Source organism: Lonchura striata, chromosome 12 (genome assembly GCF_046129695.1).
Source record: "Lonchura striata isolate bLonStr1 chromosome 12, bLonStr1.mat, whole genome shotgun sequence".
In the NCBI taxonomy this organism is placed as follows: domain Eukaryota; kingdom Metazoa; phylum Chordata; class Aves; order Passeriformes; family Estrildidae; genus Lonchura; species Lonchura striata.
Genome location: NC_134614.1, coordinates 22,035,211 through 22,056,572, shown reverse-complemented (window position 1 = coordinate 22,056,572; position 21,362 = coordinate 22,035,211). Strand labels below are relative to the sequence as shown.

At 41.8% G+C, this 21,362-nt stretch overlaps 1 protein-coding gene and 1 long non-coding RNA gene across 2 annotated transcripts in view; one reads left to right on the top strand and one right to left on the bottom strand.

Annotated features, from left to right (window-relative positions):
• LOC144247000 (uncharacterized) overlaps positions 1-21,362 on the top strand; it is a 708,772-nt gene that overhangs the window by 667,449 nt on the left and 19,961 nt on the right. The gene's annotated exons all lie outside the window — the stretch shown is intronic.
• CNTN6 (contactin 6) overlaps positions 8,164-21,362 on the bottom strand; it is a 129,829-nt gene continuing 116,630 nt past the window's right edge. Inside the window, exons 17-23 of the mRNA XM_021529017.2 lie at positions 18,440-18,510; positions 16,086-16,320; positions 15,459-15,574; positions 13,878-14,064; positions 10,240-10,352; positions 9,353-9,521; positions 8,164-8,720 (exon numbers count right to left, since the gene is read on the bottom strand). Of these exons, the coding sequence (XP_021384692.2) occupies positions 8,587-8,720; positions 9,353-9,521; positions 10,240-10,352; positions 13,878-14,064; positions 15,459-15,574; positions 16,086-16,320; positions 18,440-18,510 (1,025 nt within the window). The 3' untranslated portion in view covers positions 8,164-8,586. The remainder of the gene's footprint in view (positions 8,721-9,352; positions 9,522-10,239; positions 10,353-13,877; positions 14,065-15,458; positions 15,575-16,085; positions 16,321-18,439; positions 18,511-21,362) is intronic.

Below are 21,362 nucleotides of genomic sequence, written 5' to 3'. Positions count from 1 at the left end.
ATTATATTATGTAATGAGATAAATTATTCTGGGCCCTAGATAGCAATGTCTGAGCTCTACCCTGCCTCTCCCTGCGATTCCCTTTCTCATGCAGGGAGGGAAAATCAGAAATGTGGTGCTATTTTCATTACACATCTCTCCATTTCCTGCTCCTCATGTATATATACACATCTCTGAGTTTGCAACTATCTGTATTTCATATATACATATATGAAAGATCACTGAGTCACCAACTTTTATATTGAATTTTATCCTTTTATTCTGAATTTCCTTTTTTGCTGCGTGCACTCTCTGTGCTTGTTCTCCACAGCTCACCCCTGGGCAGCCCAGAGCTGTGAGTTCATTCCTGGGACAGGAATTGCTCCTGAGCAGAACCCTGGGAATGTAAATCCATAACCCCAGACTATCCCCCGCCCTAAATCCACAGCTTGATGGAAGAAACGTCACCTTGTGCCAAAATTACAGCCCCAGAGCACAGTTCTCTCTTCTAACTTGTGGTACTTGGGAATTGGAGAGAGGTGCGTGACTATTAAATAGGAGGAAATGTTTATTTTACAAGTCAGACTTTAAGAGGACTTATAAAATCCTTGTGAAACTAAATGGCCTGGAAGAATTTTTCTGTTAGAGAGTATTTCTGAAGTGCAGCAATGTGAGTTTTCATGGGTGTTTTCTACAGGAGCTGTTTGTCCATCTGTGTTAATTGTATTTTATGTATTTCACTAGAAAATGCAAATATATCAATATATACATTTAAAAATATGAATATAGCAATACTGACTCGTAAACTGAGAGCAGCACAGATGACATGAAATAAAAGTGTTTCACGCTCTGGATAGGGAGCTGGGATATTTCAAGGGCTGGGGGGAGGATGCACCTCTGGCACTTGTTTAAAAGCAGAATTTCCTTGGCCTGATGGAACAGTTCCACCAGGAGAACAGCTCAGAATGGATGTGATTGACAGCCAGATGTTTCAGGGCTCTTCCCCCAAACTGGGAAAAGCTTGGAACAGCCAGGATCAGTGATTTATATTCAATTATGGCACTGCAAAGGCACGAGATGCTACAAAAAACCACGACTGCAGACAGCACCTTCCTTAAAAAAGCAGGAAGAGCCTCATTCCATCCTTGAGCCCTTCCCAGGAGCCCCAAACCTGGGGAAGGGAACAGTGACATCAGCTTTAGGAGCAGCAGAAAGCTCTGGAAAACATCAATGTTCAGAGTTGAAGTGAGAAAAAAGAGGGGCAGGTTCATCCTCCTTCTCCTCCTCCAAATCCAAATTCCTGCCTTTTTTCCATCCCAGCTTCTCACCTGGCTGAGGCTGGGGCTGGGCTTAGCCCAGGCAGGGTAATTCCAGAGGGGTTAAGCCTTGGAAATTCTTTCCTCTGCTCTGCAGCAGCGTTTGTCTCCTAATTTTCTCTGCTGGAAGCAGAAATACAGAAAAAAGTACTTCTAGCTCAGCCAGTGGATGATTTTTATCAGCTCATTTTAGTCAATAAAGAAAGAAGTCAATCACTCCTGGAAAATAGCACTTTCCAGTGCTGTATAAACCTGGCCAGTACAATTGCAGAATAAATCAATAGCTGCATTAATCAATACAATGTAAACTGCTGATCTCTGTGGATAAATTGTACCGGTGTAAGAAGGCTTTCAAATAAATTCTAAACCCACTCCAACTGCACAGGCTTTGAATCTGCTGAGGGCACTGGGACCTGGGGAAGATTTGTGCTGTTTCTCTTTAAAATCTCTGGGACAGCAGGGCTGCAGAATAATGTAATTAAATCATGGTTGCAGTGCTCCCACAGACCACTGCAGCGAGAGCTCAAGGAAAGATCCCTGTGCTCAAATTTGCCAGGAAAATGGGATTTCAGGATGAATAGGGTGGACCCTGGCACAGCTGTGACTGCCCTGGATCCCTGGCTGAAATGTAATTTTTAAAGAATTTACAGATTTTAGGGGAGCTAAGATTTTAGTTAGAAATAAGCCTTACTAGAGTTAAATAAAATAAATGAGTAGGCCTTGATGAAGTTAAGAATTAGTAGTTAACTAATAACTGATTGCTTGTCAGCACCATGTTTAGTTAGCTGGGTTTATAATGAAGAATACACAAACTGACAAAGAGCTTTTAGGAACATGAGACAATTGTGGCCTCCTCTGTTCTGAAACCAACTGAAGACAAGGAATGGGAGTTCCACCAAGAGTTCATTTGTCACATTTGCATTGAAAAGGTAGAAAGGTCAGAAGGAGGAAGACTTCATTGGCTTCCTCATTTTGGGACCCCTCCCCATGGAAGGGACACCGACCCATTCCAAGGGACAAACCACTCGTGCTGAATGGCTTTTGGAGTGATCGGTATACGAAGCAGGGAATGGGATACACCAAAATTATTAATATATATTTATATTTTGGGATTCAATACTTATATGGATAAAAAGACTCTGTAATCACCTGAAAGCTGCAGTGTGTATTTGGGAGCAATCCCACTCACAATAAACACACACTTTCTAACTTTACACTGTTAGAGAGTTTTTGTCTGTCACAGTTGGATATCAGTACTAGATCAATATCCATATTTTTTTTAATAAATCATGGCAGTGCCCAAGTCCAGGTTGGACATTGGGGTTGGAGCAGCCTGGGACAGTGGAAGTGTCCCTGCCATGGCAGGGGTGGCACTGGGTGGGATTTGAGGTCCCTCCCAACCCAACCCATTCCATGATTCTGTAATTTCCGTTTCTGGGATTCTAAGAACAGCAAGTGGTGCACAGAGAAGGGAAGGCTGCTCCTCCACCTGGATATTTGACAGCCCCGAGGGCTGTGGGAGGTTTGGCCTCTCCAGACACCTCCATTTTTTATGAAACCCTGCATTCGAGAGCCTCAGTTTTTATTTTACTTCTTACCATAACAGTGACCCCATGCAAGGCTACTGGCAGAGCCTGTGGATGGTTTCTAAGGGAAAAAAACTGGATTAAAGCTGAGGAGATGGGAGCCATGGTAGCAGAGGGGTCAGAGCAGAGGGATGTGAGTGGAAGTGCAGCTGGAAAACCAACAAAAGGAGAAACAAGTACATGAATGAGGAAAGTTTGTGTTGAACATTTCACTGAAGGCAATCTGGAAAAAAAAACTGTTAGGACATGATGACTCAAGTGCAACAATTCCATTCATTTTATTAGAGTATTAAGATTCCTATCTTATATATATATATATATATATATATATATATATATATATATATATATTTAATTATTTGGTATGCAAGCATCACATAGCCGACCCAGGACAGCACCTTACAAAAAACTTCTGCTCTTCTGGGATCCCTTAGCATTTCAGAATTATTCCAGTTCATTTCATAAAGATGACAAACACTTGTATCTGCTTTTTGGTGCTGAAATATATTGCTGTCTATAAAATAGGTTAAGCAAAGAAACAATGCACACCAGTATGATTAATATGACATTTTAATTGCTACGTCAGACCTGTTTCCAGGTATTTAATCCTAGGAACTGACAGAAGAAGTTCCTAATAAAAAAGCCTGAATGATTGAAGCTATTTAGAGGCTCTCATTGTACTGTGCTGTCAAAATGTCCAACTGACCTTTTCCTCATGGTAAATTTTTGCAGGGAAGATTTTATTTTTATTTTAATACTGCTGATTGCTCACCATCTCCCCCAGTTTTTAGATTAGATAATGGTCAGAGCGAGAGAAATGTCAAATCCTTACCTAGACTCTGGATTTGGCCAGGGGCATTCTGTATGAAGTCTGTGGAACCTCATTTAAATTTTTAGGTGGATATTTCTGAATGCATCATTTGCCATTATTTTATATTTTCCATTCGGAGCAATCCTGGAGGTGTTGTCCCTCCCAGAAATTCAGTCAGGAGCAGAAGGAGTATATGGAAAATAACTCAGGTGAGTGGAGGGAGGCTGGGCCACTCCTGGGCAGGAATAATGCACAGCTGGTGGGGAGTGCTGCTGTAGCTGGAGAGCTCATCCATGTGGGAATGACTCTGTGACTGCCACCATGTGGGACCCCAGCACATCCCTCTGGCTGCCCTGGCTGTCCCCAGACCCTGGCAGGGGCTCAGAGACCCTGGCACAAAGTCACAAACACCTGTGGCTTCCATTTTAGTCTGTGGGAAAAAATACCAACTCTGTATGAGGAATTACAAGCCACAAGGGCTTGAGTAGTGTGGGAGTTGAGTTAACATAGGGTGAAAAAGTAGAATTTTAGGGTTTTAAAATAAGGGGTTCAAGGGGACAGGATGAAGGGATTTGGTCATATCCTTTCTTCTCCTTCTCCTTGCCCTCCATGCCTTGCTGTGCTGGTGACACTTTTCTGTTGGTTTAAGGCACAGACACACTGCCCAACAGAAATGACAGATATTTGCACGTTATTGCAAACATGGCCCAGGCAGGTTTTGGTGTAAAATATAAACACCACCCCAAGGAGGTGGGATTCTGCTGCAGACTGACCTGCTGGACAGACCCAGCTCCTTGAGAAAACATGTTAGAGATAAGAGAAAATAAACGACCTTGAGAAGCTGACCCTGCTCATTCCGACTCCTTCTTTGGCTGCATGGGCTGGGAGAAAAACACTTTTCACAATCTGGGGTCACCTCGACCTCCAGACCCCCGAGACCACCAGACCTCAATCCACTCATTGCCAAGGCCAGCACACCCCTGGCAGTGCCCAGGGCCAGGTTGGACACTGGGCTTGGGACACCTGGGACAGTAGAAGGTGTCCCTGCCATGGCAGGGGTGGGATTTAAGGTCCCCCCAACCCAAACCATTCTGGGATTCTGTGCTTCCATGCCATTGTGGCTACACCTACAGAGGCACCTGAAACCTCATTTTTGGGGGCACTGAGATGCAGCAACACTTGGGCACATCCACAGCAATTTTGGGGGATGGTGTCTTGGAAATACCAGTGCTGGAGGAGAATAAATGAGACATGGGGGGATGGAGATTACCTTAGAGTAGAAATTAATTTTGGATTTAGATTAAGTGTGCTGTTTTAGCTTGTTTAGTCTGTAACTTGCAGTGCTCACAAAGCTTGCAGAGATGGACAAAAGAATGCAAGGCTCTGATAAGGGTAGTTTTCCACATTTACCTTCACAATAAACCACGTTGGTTTATTCAAGCTCTGACATCTTTCGAGCAGGGAAAACAAAACCATTGGTTTATTCCAATTCTCACATCTTTTGTGTTCCCTGAGCAGACAGAAATCCATGGAGGGGGGCACAGAGGGAGCCAGGATCCCCTGGCATCCCCAGAGAGTCCCCAAACCCCCGTGAGCAGGTGAATCCCCTCCTCCACACGGGCCCTGCACATCCCTGGGGGAATTCTGCACCACTGAGGCACAGGCTGATATTAATAAAACCTTTTTTGCACATTTACAACACATTTGTTCATGGATGTGATTTAGAGCTCGGTGTCAAGGCATCAGCAGGGCTGCATCCCAACGACCCACAGAAAACAGGGAGTTTCTGCACTCTGGGATAACGTTGATTTAGGGGCTGGTGCAATAACACACATGGGCTATTTTATTTCGTTTCCTGGCATTTCTATTCAAAAATTGCCCTATAAAGAAGGGAGAAGGTGTTAAATAAAGTTTAAATGCTCGTAAATCACAAAGAAACATTGTGCTTGGAGTGAATGGAAACATTTGGAGAGGCTCAAAATTGCTTTTTTCATGGAGAAATATTTTGTTGATGTGTTAAATTCAAAATGAAAATCCCTGACTGTGAGTCTCTTTCATGTTTTGGTACTTTGCTTAGGTTATCAAAAGAAAATAGGTATTATTTTTCCAGCTGTCTGAAAACTTTGGCTGGCCTGTGATTTTCTCTAAAATCTGCTAAGTCTGGGCACAAAATTCCCTTCACTGGGCACCTTTAAATGGGGCTTTTAATTCAGGTTCTTGGCTGTTAAAAATCAGGAGCACTGCAGAGTTTTTCTGTTGTTTTCATTTCAACTTCTGGTTTTAGGGGATTTGTGCTTTTCCTATTCCCAAAGTTTTTCCTGCAACTCTAAGTGACAAAATTCTTTTTGACCCTTTCTCTTTTCTTTTTAATGAAAGCTGCCAGCCATGTGAACTCTTTCCATTTCAGCATCAGCTGCTTTAATAACACTTTCCCATAAAAAGAGCTGGACTTTTCAGTGCTTTGGGCTGCTCAGGCTCAATTTGTCCTGGTGAAACACCAACAAAAGGACTGGGGAGCTGAAGAGGAGGATATGAACCTGCACAAGTTCTGCAGTGATTTAGGGATGAAGGGAGGAGCTGGATTTAAAGGTTTTTTTGTCCTTAAGACTGCTTAGTTCTGCTCCTGAGGCAGAATATTCACCCTGCAACTCCAGCTCCAAGGGAATTCAGCAAGGGAACATTCACTCATATTCCTGGGATTCCGCAGTTGTCCCTTTTTAAAAAGGAATGGCAAAATGCTGAGGTTAAAGAGTCTGATTTGGATCTTCTACAGTAAAAGAACATCATTGCTGCACAAAAATGACAAGAAATCTGAAGAAGTGATTCATTGTTTACTTCCATCGCACAGAAAAATGTTTTTACTTCATTAAGGTATTATCAGGATTTTATATAGCACATTCATTTCTTTCTAAACCATTCTCCTCTTTAGAAAGCTGTGTTAAACCTCTTCCTAATAACTCCTGTGATTAGGAACTTTGCAGAAATCCCAGAGGACAGACTTCTAAAAGTGACATTTTATTTCCAGAGCCTCCCTGTAATTAAGCATCGCTCAGACATTCTATAGAACTGTAACTGCTCTGCAGAAAATCTCTTTTCACTTGAATAAAAAGATGTTTTTGGGGAAAGTTAGCAAAGAATTACATTTATGTTATGAAGCATAAGAATTTTAGATTGAGTTTAATGAAGGGAAATAAAAGGTACCTGTTGTTTAATGGGCACAGAAGGTCTGGGAGTGAGCAGAAGTCCTGCTGGACCCCTGCTGGGAGTGGGTGATGCAAAAAGCTCTCAAAAAACCAAAGAAGAGTTGCCTCCAGAAAATACTGAATGCAGTCTGGGGGTTATTAAATATCACCAGCTGGAAGAGATCTTTAATGTCCCTTTCAACCCAAAACATTCCATGATCCTGTGAAGAGTTATTTGCTCGGACATCAATCTCTACCAAGTGGTTTTGCAATGATTTTATCATTTTTGAGTTTATTTTCTGCCAGACCAGCCAATGGGCTATGTGAGGAATCAGAGAATCAGAGAAAGGTTTGGCTTGGCAGGGACTTTCCAGAGGTACCAAAGTTTTGGAGCTTCCTCTATGAATTCCCATTCATGCCCATGGATAAGCAACATGGTTTAATGAGTTCTTTGAAGGATTTCCATGCAGAGCTGAGCTGTTTTTACTCATTCATGTGCTGACACATCCTCACCCCCATTCCAACAGCCCCCCTTTTAAAAATATTTGGGGCATTTGGTTATCTTGTGTAGTTATAAATGTTTACAAAGATGACACAACATGGATCTGACAGTGGGGAAAAGAAAATAAAACTTGAGAGCAAAGTGAGAAGGAAGAAAAGATTTCCCAGTAATGACATCAGGAAAAAACACCTTTTATCAGACATAGTTCAAGCTGGCAGGAGTGTTGCTTCAAGCATTGAGCTGCATCTCCTGACTTGAAAGCCAGGCTCTGGTGTTTAATTTGTCATTCTGGGGACTCGGGAGATTGAAGGGCTTAATTAGCTGCTTTTATTTATATTTCAAGATGATGAAAATCAATGTTCTTCTCATTTACCTTCACGCCCAACCCAAAGATGAATCCACGCTTTCAAGCCACAGCAAAGAATAACAAAATCAGGAGAGACCAACTGATCCTGCTTAATGGCAGCTAGATTTCAGTTTTCCCTCAGAAAATATTCCGTGTCTCTGGAAGTTTTGTTGATCAGAAGAGTCTTTGCATGGAAAAGTCCTTTAAAATGGATATGAGAATATGTGAAGCATCTGATGGTATAAAAGGTGCTGTTGTTTCAGCTCTGGTTCAAGACCTGCTGATGCTACTGAAAGAGTTTCTGTGGAATTCACTCTGGGCTTTGGGTTGGTCCATAGGAGACTCCTTTTATCCTTTTATTAAAGTTCCCCTTTTCTGTAGAAAATAGCACAGGGCACTTCAAATAATGTGTTTTATGACACCTCCTCTACTACAGACAAGTGCAAAAAATAAACAAATAGCTTTTATTTAATTGAAAGTGGGTTTTTTTTAACAGGATACACTGAAGAATATGAGATAAATAATAACCACATCACAAAGTTTTAAATCACTGCTCCCCTCCGTGCCATCAGCTTGCACAGGTTGACATTCCATTAAAATGCTGCTCCAATAACAACTATGTGGAAAAAATTTGAGACCACCCACGTGTCAATCCCAAATTAGGTTTGGCATCACTCTGTTTAATTAATGCATGTTGATTTACCCCTTCATTTCCAAGCCTATTTTTAGAAATTCATGGAATATTGATGCCTAACATTTTCTTAATGACAGACCACTTCCACCTCCCTCCCCCTCCCCAGTGTTGATTTTTCTCAGGAATGTTGGTTATGGTGAAGAATTAAGATAAAATCTACACTTTTATTTTTAGAAGTCCACAGCAGAGCATTGCTGGAACCAGCAAGGAAAAGGGTTTAGAAGAACAGAACTCAACAGCAGGATCCCAGATGCCAATGTATGGATTATTCTTTGGGATGATTTAATTGCTCCAGAGCTTAAACCTGTAAAAATATAAACAGACAGAGGTAAATGTGTGTCAAAAATTAGTTTTTCTTTGCATTTTAGCTCTACAGAAATCTCTGTTCTCTTTTCAAGATGAAACATTTTCCATAAATGTTATTTCTATTTATTTGTTTATCAAACTGTAGTGGCCATTTCATGGAGTAGGGGTTCAGATCAACATCTCACCTTTCCTCTATCATCTTCAAGAGGGTTTTGACTATTTTGTTGCAAAACAACCTATGATATATAAATATAAAAATGCTCTATTTTCCATGAATAATAAGTTATTTATGAGAGCAGAGGCTGCATGTACCTCTGTCCAGTGCAGATTTAGGGCCACATTATGTGGGAGGACTTTGACTTTCCCAAGAAATCTTATTCCTGTGTCTTCCCTGAGCTCTGCAGGCCAGGGCAGTGGAGACCTGCACTAAAAATAAAGTGTGGAGCAAAACACTTTCTCCTCTGATGAATGTCAGAGTATCAGAGACAAATTTACAGGAGCCAGCACCAAAAAGCACCAGGAGGAAGGACACCTATGGCAAGGGACAAGCTGGGAATCTGTTGTGCTTAGAGGCACAGATTTCTTCTTATGCAACAGCATTCAGAGGGGGAAAAAAATTCTCTCACTTACTTGATATTTTTGGAATCCTAATTTCCTCACTGCTGCTGCCGTCGCCACCATCACTGACGGTTCTTATCTCGATGAGATAATCTTCTTCAAACGGGACCAGGAGTTCAGCTGAAGTGTTGTTTGTCTCCAGGATATGGGCTTTGCTCTGCCTGTTCTGTCTGTACAGAATCTAAGCAGAAAGGGGTAGGAAAACAAGAGTTACTTCATTTTGGTTTAAGTTTTAATGGATTTTTTTGGTGGGGGACTGAGAGATTCTTCTGTAGTTTCCCTAAGTTTTCCAAACACTCATCATCCCGCAGGGTGTTAAAAGGAATTTAAAACAGGGGAATAAATTCTGCAGGATTTTGGGGTGGGTACCACAGCAGGTGGTTTCCTAGAACATGAGGAAAATCAAATAATTCTGCACTGCAACCAAACTTTAAAATACATTTGTATTTCCTTTAAAAGTAGATTTATGGGAGTGCTTTTTGGTTCATTCACATAGATCTTTGTGTGAGTATCTTTCAGTCTCCTTTTTAAAGGTACATTTATAAACTGCCACAGAGTGAGGATGTTTAAATGTAATTTATGACTCCTTTTAATGCTTCAAAGACTGTTCTCTATTTCTTATATATTTGTGAAACTCCTTCCCTGGAGATATGATAACAAAAAAACTTTGGTTAAGTAAAATTACAAGGGAACAAGAGAAATACAGGACTGGGGACAGAAAATCCCTCTCTTGGGATAAAGAAGTCCTACTCTGGATTAATATTGGTATAAACATCATCCAACCATCCCAATAAATCCAGAAAAATCAGTGTTCCAGATAATGAACATGAACTTTCCACCATATCTCTACCCGTATTGTAAATAAAATCTCTGATTAATGAGATAAAGAAATCCCTTACTTTGTAGCCCAACACCTCAGACTCATTCTCCATTGTTTTCACATGCTCCCAGTTCAGGCAGATTTTGGAATTTGTCAGCTTCCAGGCGATGTTTGCTGGAGGTTGACTTGGTGCTTTAAAAAAAAAAAAAAATAAGTATTATGATAATAAGGAGATAAACTGAATGTTAATTTTCATAGTGTAACTGAATGAGGTGCTGATATGGGAGTAGCAAATGCTTGGGTGATTCAAACCTAAAAGAGCAAAAAAACCATATTGCAGTCCACCATTGCTCTGGTATTAGTCAGAATAAAAATCTATTCATAGAACAGAACCTCTATCTGTGAGACTTCATTTGCAAAATTAGGCACAGCCTGACAGTGTCTGACAGTTCAAGTTATATTTGAGAGATTTTGTGGAAGGAAAATGCTGTTCCTCTCTGTATTTCCATGTCCTAGAGGATGTTTTGCTGTCTGGATCTCAGAAAAAGCTAAAACTGAGAGCAAACTACAGAAGGCAAGATTTCCATCAGCCAGGACAGGTTACAAAGAGCTGCACATGAAAGTCTCCATCTGATCCACCATGAAACATTGTAGGATTTTAGAAATTCTCAGCACAATAGGCTGAGAGCAGCTTTTTTCAAAGGCTTTTTATGCCTAAGTGTGAGGACTTTGAAAATTTGCCTACAAGTGATGGAACTGAATCCTGTGTGAACATGTGAGGGTGGAGCTGTGCCTTTGAACTGGAGCTCAGATTTAGGCCAACACGTTCTCTCCTGCTCCATGGCACGTCCTCCTGGGCCCTGCTGGGTGGTGGCCCAGGAAAGGAGGATTGAAACAGAGGTAAAAATGAGGAGAGACTTGGAGATACACATTCCAGCCCTGATTCTAAATTGTTTAACTCTGGGATCCTTCTCTTCCCCGCTACGTGTTGGTGACTGATGGATGTCACTTGGAAGGAAGGTTGATTTGGTGACAATTTCTTTCATTTCCCACAGAGATAAAACAAATGGATGGGTGCTGCTGTTTCATATCCATCTGCCTCGTGGTTTTGGAGACATTTGATCCATCCCTATAGTAGGGAATGAGGTGTTGGTGGAGCTCCCAGGTGAATATCCAGAGGTGTCCTTCCATCAGCCCCACTGTCAAAGTTGGAAAAGATTCATTTCTTTACGAAGACATTTGTCTACTCTCACATACATCAAACTGCAAATTTATTTAAATATGGCTTGAAAGCTCTTTGTTGCTTTCAGGAAACATTTTATATATAGAATTGGATAACAAAATAGTCACAAAGACACAAAGGATGTCAAATACTTCATTGGCTGTGCACTCTGGAGAGGTTTGAAATCACTCAAAAATGGGTGAATTACAGCCTTGTCCAAAGCTTTTTGACATAGAAACTTAAAGCTATCTTAATTCATGATCTTGGGGCTGAAAAAACACCACAGAAGGATTTGCAAAACAAAATTATCTGGGTTTTTTTTTCTGCCAGAAACCAGAATAAGTGGTAAGAGCACTTTCCCAAATACACAGGAATATCTGCTAGCAAAAGCAAGCAGGTCCAGGTGTAAGGTTGGCAGATTATTTCCTCCATTATTTTCTTGTACTCAGTGCTTTCAATAATGATAGAAATCTCAAATATCTGCTTAAGTTGATTGAGATGTAATTTTTATATATTTTGGGTGTATATGTATTTATTTGTAAGGGAAAAAGAAGAGGAAGATGAAAAAATAAAAGGAAGAGGAGAAGGGGAAGGGGAAGAAGAAGGAGAAGGAGAAGGAGAAGGAGAAGGAGAAGGAGAAGGAGAAGGAGAAGGAGAAGGAGAAGGAGAAGGAGAAGGAGAAGGGAAAAGGGAAAGGGAAAGGGAAAGGGAAAGGGAAAGGGAAAGGGAAAGGGAAAGGGAAAGGGAAGGAAAAGGAAAAGGAAAAGGAAAAGGAAAAGGAAAAGGAAAAGGAAAAGGAAAAGGAAAAGGAAAAGGAAAAGGAAAAGGAAAAGGAAAAGGAAAAGGAAAAGGAAAAGGAAAAGGAAAAGGAAAAGGAAAAGGAAAAGGAAAAGGAAGTTAAATAGGAAAAGTAAGAGGGAAGGAAAAGGAAGAGAAAGAGGAAAGGGGAATTTCTGCAATCCATGCCATATAATTAAAGAACCATAAGAGAACAGCTCCTTATGGAGCCATGTCCATGGTTTGAGGACCTCAGTTCCACTCCCTAAGTACTTTTAACTTAAACCAGGATGTCACATTAGACCTGGCATCGATCTTAGAGAAGAACACTTCAGTCAGAATTGCACCTCTTTGGCAGAAGGATCATTGCAGCTCTGCTGAGTCCCTGCAATAATGGGATGAGCAGAAGGCCGCAGGAATCCTGGATGCTGAGCAGGAAGGCAGAGCTATTACTTTGGAGCTCCATCTCCTGCTCCAGATGCACATTGTTTATATTCTCTTGACATATTATCTCTTCTCTTATTGCAAGCGCTTGCATCTTCCACAGACAGAGCTTGAAATTTTAATCTATATACTTAAATATTAAAAAGGTTATTTTGACTTTAATTTTTAAATGAACCATTAGCACAATCCTGAATTTGACAGAAGATAAAGTAGATGTAAAACAAAAGCAAATTTATTCCTTCTGTGTTTTGTCATTTGACTGCCATGTCTTTAACTTGTCTTTCATACAGATGCAGATAGGAATAGAAGGAAGAATTCCCAGAGATGAATCTATTTTCTACTGAAAAATGGACTGTGATGAAAGTAATGAAATCACAGAATGGTTTGGTTGGAATAGCACTTACATTTCATTTCATTCAACCCCCTGCCATGGACAGAGATACCTTCCACCATCCCAGGTTTCTTCAAGCCTCATCCAACCTGGCCTTGGACAATTCCAGGGATGGGTCCTGTTTGACCCTTTCAGAAATATCTTCTCTGGCTTTATTTTTGATTGCTTTATTTACAATAAATACTGGTTTTGTGGCAATTAAAAAATCAATTAATTCATTCTACAAGTTGTTCCTATCTTGCACTTGTAGTAATGGCTTGGACCAGCATATAGAAAAGAGAAAAATTGGTGAAACTCAGGATAAATATTTCCCTTTGATGCTAAAGGGCTGCTCAATAATTTAGTGGAAAAATAGATTCCAAGGAAAACAAAACAGCAGAAGGCTTTACTTTTAGTATTAATTAAAAAATAAAAAAAAAAAACAAACAAAAAAACCAACAACAACTAAATTGTGTTTTTATCAATGTATCCCTTATGCTGAGCTCTGCAGTGCTAAGTTCAGAGGTCTCAAAACCCCTCTGTATTCTAAAGGGGGGGCTGGGGGTTTTAAAGGTTCCTTTTAGAGGTTCCCAAACCAGCACAGCCTCACCCCAGAATCTCTTGTCTGACCTGAGGGACATCCCTCCTTTATTGGCTCTGCATCTCTGAAATCCCCTGAAAGCAAGGGGGCTGCTCCAAGGCAAGCCCAAATCTTTCCTCCTGGGCTCTGATTTAGGACAAGAGGAAGTTTCTCACTCACAGATTTTGCTGTCTGACTTACGAAGAAATTAGGGATTTTGTTGCTGGAGCTGTTGAAGCGTTTGGCAGCGATGGCTCACGGTGAGCTGGAATGTGCCTGTCCCAGCTGGGAATTTGGGACCCTTGTACCAAATCCAATACTCACGGGATTTTTTGGTGGTGACGTTCACCGGGGTGCTGGAGGGCCCTGTCCCCGCTGTGTTGTAGGCTCGGACTGTTGCAAAATACACCGTGTTAGCTCTCAGGCCCGTGATGTTTTTGGCTGTCACATTCCCGCTGACTCTGACCTTCCCAGCTGTGCTTTCCTTGGGATCATCTATCCAATATAAAACCTAAAAAGCGAGAACAAAAACAGGCAATTCATTGTGTTCCAGCAATTAGAGGCTTGGCTGGGAAGCAGACCTGCTGACAAGGAAGATTTCGAGGAATACAGGATTTTTTTTGTACTCCAATCTAACAGGATGTAAACCCAGGCATGAATATTTATAGAAAAGCAATAACATTTCAGAGACTGAATCCCAATTAAGGAACTAAATGAAATCCTTAAATTTACAGATGTCCAGAAGGAAACCTTTGATAAGGTAAGGAATGATAAAAGCTTTGTTGGTTTTATGGTTGGACACAATGAAAGAGAACCTTAAGAGATACAAAAGAGCATTTATCTCAATCATCTAAAAGGTTTTTAATTATTTTGTATCCTGGCTCTAGTTTTGATTCAGTGACATCTCTTTAGACCTGCTATTTTTTTCAGTGATTAATTGATTTAGGAAGGTTTGTGGACTGTACATGACTCTTATTATCTTCATTTATATATTGCAATGATAGCACAGAATTTAAAGTGGTTTTGACTTGTTTTCCTCTTATCTACAAATTAAAAAAAAAGGAAAAAGAAATTGCTTCACTATGCAAGTAAACTGACCAGGAATGATATCTGACATTACTTAATCCCAAATTCACAGAATCATTTCAGTTGGAAAATATCTTTAAGTCCAACCATTAACTCAGCAATGCCAAGTCCAGCACTAAACCACGTCCCCAAGTGCCACATCCACACAACTTTTAAATCCCTACGGGGATCGGGACTCTTCCACTGCCTTCTTCAAATGTTTGAGTTAATGGCTGGAGCTGATGGTCTTAAAGGTCCTTTCAGCTTAAATGATTTTATTAAGAGGAGGGAGAAGTTAAAAGCCTTTCAATGCCCCACAGCACAAGCTCTGGGTAGCGCTGGAGGACATTTATCCTGCCCTGTTCTGTCAGCAGTGCCACGTGTGCCTGTCCCCAAATCTGAGCACAGCCAGTCTGGGACAGAGCAGCAGTTCTAAGCCGTGAATCCTCCTGATTATCTCAGGTGGGTTGCTGCTAATGAGAGCCAGGGGAAGAGCTCCACGCTCTGTTGACTTGGAAGCAGCAGTTTGTTAATTGGGAGGAGGAACAAGAAGGCCAAAAGGATTCTGGATAGGAAAGGGATAACTTCAGAGCTCCTCACCTCGTAGTCCATCCCCTCACCTCGTAGCCCATCTCCTCACCTCGTAGCCCATCTCCTCACCTCGTAGCCCATCTCCTCACCTCGTAGCCCATCTCCTCACCTCATTGCCCATCCCCTCACCTTGTAGCCCAGCTCCTCACCTCGTAGCCCAGCTCCTCACCTCATTGCCCATCCCCTCACCTCGTAGCCCATCTCCTCACCTCATTGCCCATCCCCTCACCTCGTAGCCCAGCCTCTCACCTCGTAGCCCAGCACCCTGCCTGTGTGCCGGTTCCAGGGGATGGGCAGCCAGGACACCTCCACCGCCGCCGCTGACACGCTCAGCGCCGAGGTGCCCGCCGGGGCCATCTGTGGCTCTGGGACAGGGAAAACACAGCTGTGGGACATGGGTGTGACCACAGGGACAGTGCCAAGGGAGGAGATGCTCAGGGGAACAGCAGGAAGAGCCCCTGGTGTAACCATGAGCTTTACTCTCCACTTATGGTGGAATGCCAGCAAAACCTGCTCTCAAAATTGTCCATTCCCCAGCTGCTGGAGCAGATTTTCAGAGATCAGCCACACTGAGTGGTCTGAGGAACCAAACCCTCTGAGAACAACACCTTTGAGTGTCGCTCAGTTTTCCCAACACACTCAGCAGCAGCATCTTGGGGACAAATGAGTTGAAACAGACCCTCTACTGAAAATCATTCTGAAAATTTGCCCCTTGCTATTTTTACTTCAGATTCGCATCTCCTGCCTCATGTCTGTTATAAACATCCAATGAGCAAGTTTGAGCAGGGTCCTTAAAAACCCTGTGAGATCTGCCTGATCATATCTATCACCTATTGCTGCTACACACCCATTCCTACTAAGAGTAACTCGTGTTACCATCCTCTCCTGAGTAGATGATGGAGATGGAGCTCAGGGTCCCTTCTCCTTCGTTGTTGTAGACACCAACTTTGACCTCGAAAGGAGAGAGGGGTGTGATGCTCTCGTTCCTATAAACGTATTTGCTGGATTCCACCGAGGCCACCACAGCTTTGGTCCAGGTTGTTGAGCCAAGGGGACGGAACATGATGACATAGCCAAAACCTTCCCCGTTTTGGAGCTCTTCTGACACCGGCTGTGGTGACAAGGCAGTCAATAAAGGTTTGCATGTAGCCACGGTTTTAATTGAATCTTCATTCCCTGACTGTATTTTAGTGGTATTGATTTAGTTGGCTGTGCCTTGGAGAAGATAATAATGTTTGCCCCATCTGTCAATGTAATATTGAAATAAAAATCAAAATAATAAATCTATCGGGGCAATCAATTTAGAAACAAAAGATCTGATCAGCTCCATTAAAGCTGTCTCTTTCAGGCATGAAGTTTGCAAAATTAAAAGCGTTTCGCTCAGTACAAGTTGTAGCTTGTAGACTTTTTTTCTTTTCCCCAAAGGGGCATAGGAATGTTAATTTTAAATAAATTATTTTAAAGGGAAAAAAGAGTTGGGAAGAAACAAATGTATACAAAGAAATGTGTGTCAGTTGTATAATTGCCTGCCTCTGAGTACAGTACTGATGTATTTTTTTCAGCAAGGAGAAAGCCTCAAGTGCATGAACATATTCTTATTTAATGTTCTCAGAACAGAAATGTTCCTGCAAGTCAACATGGCAAAATTAATGTTTCTATTAATAAAATCGCATGTCAAGATACGTATGAAAGGCTCAAACTGAAAAGGCAATTACAGCAACACCGTGTCCAGCATGAAGTTTGGTTTTTCATGGGATAAAAATACATCCACATTCTCAAAGCAAGAGGACATTTATGAAATAAAATCAGGATTAAATGGAGAAAGGAAGTGTTTCTCAGTAAAACTGCATTTATTTCAGAGGCTTGCATCAAAGCAAGGGGCATGGAAAATGGTGCAAAAAGACAGAAAAAGGGTCAGGACCTGAGTCCTGGCTCCAACCTTTTGTCCTGCAAACTCTTGGGAGCACAAACAGTATGAGATGATAGCAGAAAATCTGGAAGCATTTCAGAAGACTTCAGGGCACTTACGTTATTCTTGTCATGAATTCCTTCTAATTCTAATAATAAAAATAATGATAATAAGCCTGCCCTGGCATTTATAACACATCTTTCCTTCAGTGTTTTATAAACACCCAATATTCCCCTTTCCATCTCTTTTCGGGTCCTGAGAGAGTTAAATTTGAGGGATGATGCCACACTGGGGATTTATAGGAGTTCAAGCTACTTTCTAGAGCATTTAATTTGTTTTTGAGGCTTCTGTGACCTCAGATTTAATCAAGACATTTAGTGAGTTCATTGCAGAAAGCCACAGAGTTGTGTTCAGTGCTGTTAGCTGGCCATAATTAGGATTTCTTCTGATTGTTTTTTGGGACAAGCTACAGAGTCCAGCAGGATAATTTGACTGACATCTCTGAGGTTGTTTTCTGTTTTCATGTTCTTCTGCTCCCAAAGAGGAGAAAATGAAACAAAAGAGCAAAAGGTACAGATGGAGGAAAACCCAGTTCAGGGAAAGTGGAATTTCACTCTGTTCGCAGCACAGGGAGGGGAAAACATCAGCGGTGTTATTTATCTAGTGGGGATTTTTTAAAATTTCTTTTGATCTGATTTTTCACTTTTTGACCAAGCAGCTACCCCATCACTTCCCAGGCTTTGCCAGCGGCTGTCTGCCTTCATCCCAGCGCCTGTGGGAAGCTGCTGGGAGGCTGGAAAAGGAGGCTCCTTCCCACAGCACTCACTTTCTACTCTCTGAAATGACCTGCACTCACCCTTTGCAACTTGTCTGGCATTAACTGCTGTGGAAATGTATATTCTTTGCTCTCACTGGAGTGCTGCAGAATTAAAGGGCTCATCTCCTTTAACGGATAATAGGATATGTCTTGTCAGCACAGCGTTCCAGAATGGAAAACATGTAAACAAAAGTAGGAAAAATGTAAATGCAGAAAATGGCCAAGCAGATTAGTGTGTTAAGCACCTCCTGTACAATGGAGATAAGAGGGTTATGCAGACTTCTAAACATCTTTACAACATGCCTCTTAAACTGTTTATTTTTACAAATTGTTCCCTATAACACAGAAAACTTGCTGTATATCTTGCAGGCTCTCCACATCCAGGGCGAAATCCAGGCACGACCAAAGCTGGCGACCAAAAGCCTTTGGATTTCAGCAGGGCTGTGGTTTCACCCACAGATTTATCCCCCTTGGACAGCTGAGGTTAACTGAGCTCAGAATTACCTCCCATGTGATGACCAGCTCGGAGCGGCTCCCTCCTCCTCCGCTGATGTTCGTTGGTGCCACCACGGGAACTGGAGAAGAAAAGAGGTTGGTGTTTGCAGCTCCCCAAGGCTCAGCCCCGGGGCCAGACCTCTTTAATGTCTTATGGCTGATCTGGACCTCAGGAGGTTCACAGCTGGCACGAATTTGGGTGGGAATGTGGATCTGCTGCAGGGCTCTGCAGAGGGATCTGGGCAGGCTGGATCATGGGCTGGAGCTGGTGGTGTGAGGCTCAACAAGGTGAAGTGCAGGGTCCTGTTCTTGGGTCACAACAGCCCCATGGAGCACTCCAAGATGGGGGAAGAGTGGTTGGAAAATGGCTCAGCAAAAAAGGACCAGGGGGTGCAGCTGAAGATGAGGCCAGGCGGGGAGGAAGGCCAAGGTGACCTGGCCTGGATCAGCAATGGTGTGGCCACAGGAGCAGGGCAGGATTGTCCCTCTGCACTGGGCACACCTGCAGTGCTGTGTCCAACTCTGGACCAAGCTGTGATCGGCCACAGGTTGGGCTCAGTGGTCCTGGAGGCCTTTCCAAGTGGGTGATCAGAGCATTTCCTACCTCACCTGCAGCCATTCCACCTCTCAACAGTGGAACAGGAATTACATTGCACAGCAGCCCATTTGAAATTAACTGAAATGATGTTTACACGTTTTCTAAGGCTGAAGCCATAGATGAATTTGATACATGAGTACCCTGGTTCAAAAAATTAATTAAAGAACTGGGAGCATCGAGTATCTGACATTATTATGCCTCATCAACTAATTGGCAAAATGATGTTCCATTCAGACTGTAGCTGCAACACTACTGATTTACTAATTATGCATTTGTTCAGTAAACATGTTGTTGGAGCAATATATTAATTTTTTAATTGGCTGTATGCTTTTCTTAGCAAATTCAAAACTCACAAGTTGCTTTTCTCCTTCTGCCAAGACTGTAAGTGTCCAAAAGTTGGTTGATTGGAGTTGGATTTCTCCAGCATTCCACAGGTGTGTGGCACTATAGGCGGAGGACTGAGATCAGGGAACTTTGTTGAGGTTGAAGGGACTTATGGTGGAGAGGCAAAGAAAATACCAGCATTTCCTGCCTCTTGCTTTATATTTCTTCTTTAAGGTCCCTTCCAACCCAAACCATACTATGGTTCTATGATATGATGTTCTTTTTCAGCTGCTGGAGAAGTATAAGAGAAGAGGACATCCTTGGAATGGGCAGAGACAAGAACCCTCTACAGGACATTTGGTAGTGCTATCTCTAAATCCTGTCTTCAGAAATTTCAAGATTGTTTTGTCATTGTCTTCATTCAGTTCCCACTGTCTGAAAAGCTGATGTGGAGGATGAGATATAGGAGGGATGCTTACACCTCAGAAGCTCTTTTTCAGAGATTTTGGGCAAGTTTTGCCATATCTGCTTATCTGTCCCCTTGACAAATACTCTAGGGTGTCAATAAAAGCAACAGTGCTTAAAGTTCACAGAAACTGATGCCAACCCATTATCATTTCCAGATCCTAGTCCAAGTATAAATATTTATCTGATTTTATCCTCTAGCAATGGGTGGAATTTCAGAATAACGTTGCTATGCAGCCATAAGAGTGAGTGGAAGTGCAAACAGCCTGGGCTCTTCTGGAGGTTTCACAGAGCTGTTCATTTTTGTCACTCACAATCAATGTCTTTGGGCACATCAGAAGCAAACTAACTCAGACTGACAAGAGCTGCATGGCAACAGCAAAACAAACTTTCAAGCCGGGTGTTTCACTGTCTCATGAACCAAGTGATGCTCAATTAGCTCATGTGTTAAATGTGTTCAGTACTTGCTACATTTACATGGGGAGAATTTTGTGCTGTGGCTCAGCAGAGCCTCAACTGGGTCAGAGTTGAGAAACAGATGAAAATTTACAGCTGAGTGCACCAACAGAGGCTCAATTAATTCTCAGCTCCATTTTAATGAAATGAACAGTGGCTCATTTGCATTCACAAAACTACTAATGCTCATATTTTAGCTGGCAAAATAGTTATTACAACAGCAGAGCTCAAATTCACCCTTTCCCAGCCAGGTATTTGGTGTCCACGCTGCCCTGCTGATTTCAGGTTCCTATTCTGACCAAAAAATTAATAAAAGCTGATATTGTCCCACTGCACTGCAACATTTTGAGATGGATTTACAGCAGTGAAGGAGTTAAGCAGCTAAAACCTGAAGTGAGTCTTTCTGTCTCTTTTGTTAAACTTAGACAGAGCTACAGAGCATACAGAGCTGTATGGAAATAATCTTCCTTGTGTTTTTGCCATGATAAATAACAATAATTTTATTGTTTCTTTCTCCTTTTTGCCCCAGTCTTGTGAATCCCTCTAATAATAAAGAAATAAAAGCTTTAAAAGGTGAAAGCTTTCACTGCCTATCTAGTTTTGACTATCCCACTTCACAAAGCCCCACAGTAGTAACAGCAACAAAAACCTTTTCAAGATTAATTTGGTCCTTGTGATCAATCATGTAATGGAGAATATTCATTTGAGATACTCTGCTGGGAAATTTAAAAAATCTGACCTTCTCTGGAAGGTGCTGGGGTTGGAACTACATGGTCTTTAAGGTCCCCACTAACCCAAACCATTCTGGGATTCTCTTCCCAGAAAAAAATGGATTCCACATTCTAAAACAAATGTGTTTTCTACTGTATAATGTACAATACTCTATTTTGAGTTCTGTCCCAAAATGCAGCTTGCCAAACTTCGGAGCTTGGCAAATGAGATAAACAGAGAAGAGAAAGTAGATTGTAAAAGCTGCTTCCCTTTTACTGCTTTCCATCCCATAAACACTGATTTTATAGGTGGGAGACAGTTGATAAGCAGGAGGTTGAGAGGAACATAAAACAAACCAAAGGTTTGGGCTGCAAATAA